Genomic DNA, 758 nt, shown 5'->3' with positions numbered 1-758 from the left:
CCAGGCCCCCACCGCCTGCTCGTGGGGCTCGGCCAGCCAGGCAGGGTGGTAATGAATACGGGAGTCGCCTGCGAGCAGCAGATGCGAGCAGCCCTACAGGAGCTCGAAATATTAAACTCCAGGGCACAGGACACCACAGCCAGCTCAAGTTCCTCCTCTTCCCCTGGAAGGAGCCGAGGAGGCAGCCAGGCCCCTGGGCGAAGAACCTTGGGCCTGGGGACAGCAGGGGGCAGGGGAGGGGTCTCAGAAGAGCCGGGCTTGCGGTCCTGGGCAGCAGAGGGCCCAGCCTTGGGGGACACACGCAGGGCTGCCCAGGACAGGCTGGCACTGCCCTGCTGAGCCAGGGTCCGGAAAGAAGGGCGGGGCTCCTGCCACCTCCCACGGGCACATACAGCTGTGGGCAGCCTTGCCCGCCTCTGCCCGGCCCGCAGACACCAACTGGGCAGGTCCCGAGCCCAGGAGCTGCTGCCCTGGCCCCGGCTGTCCACACAGACAAGCGGTCAGGGAGACGGGCAGACCACCACCATGGCCAGGTAAAAGGGGGATCGAGGTGTTCTGTCCCGAGACAGGACTCCATCCCTTCTGGGGATGGAGTCAACTGGCCACCCCTCCTCCACCGCCCCTGGAACTGGCGCTCTGAGACCTGGGGCCAAAGACCCCAGGAGGAGCCCAAGGCATGAAGTGGCTTCCGGCACAGAGGCCGCCCGGCCCAGGCCCACAGGGAGCGTGCCCTGGATACACAGCATCATCCCCGGGAC

The 758-nt window shown here is 67.4% G+C and overlaps 1 protein-coding gene across 1 annotated transcript in view; it reads right to left on the bottom strand.

Moving 5' to 3' along the window:
- LOC105002871 (taperin-like) overlaps positions 1-758 on the bottom strand; it is a gene marked incomplete at its 5' end in the record, with an annotated part of 6146 nt that overhangs the window by 502 nt on the left and 4886 nt on the right. Inside the window, 2 exons of the mRNA XM_010859722.1 lie at positions 60-213; positions 302-480. Coding sequence (XP_010858024.1) covers positions 60-213; positions 302-480 — 333 coding nt within the window. The remainder of the gene's footprint in view (positions 1-59; positions 214-301; positions 481-758) is intronic.

The sequence above is a fragment of the Bison bison genome, unplaced genomic scaffold (genome assembly GCF_000754665.1).
Source record: "Bison bison bison isolate TAMUID 2011002044 unplaced genomic scaffold, Bison_UMD1.0 scf7180017856821, whole genome shotgun sequence".
Taxonomy (NCBI): Eukaryota; Metazoa; Chordata; class Mammalia; order Artiodactyla; family Bovidae; genus Bison; species Bison bison.
This window is presented reverse-complemented; position numbering and strand designations above follow the sequence as displayed.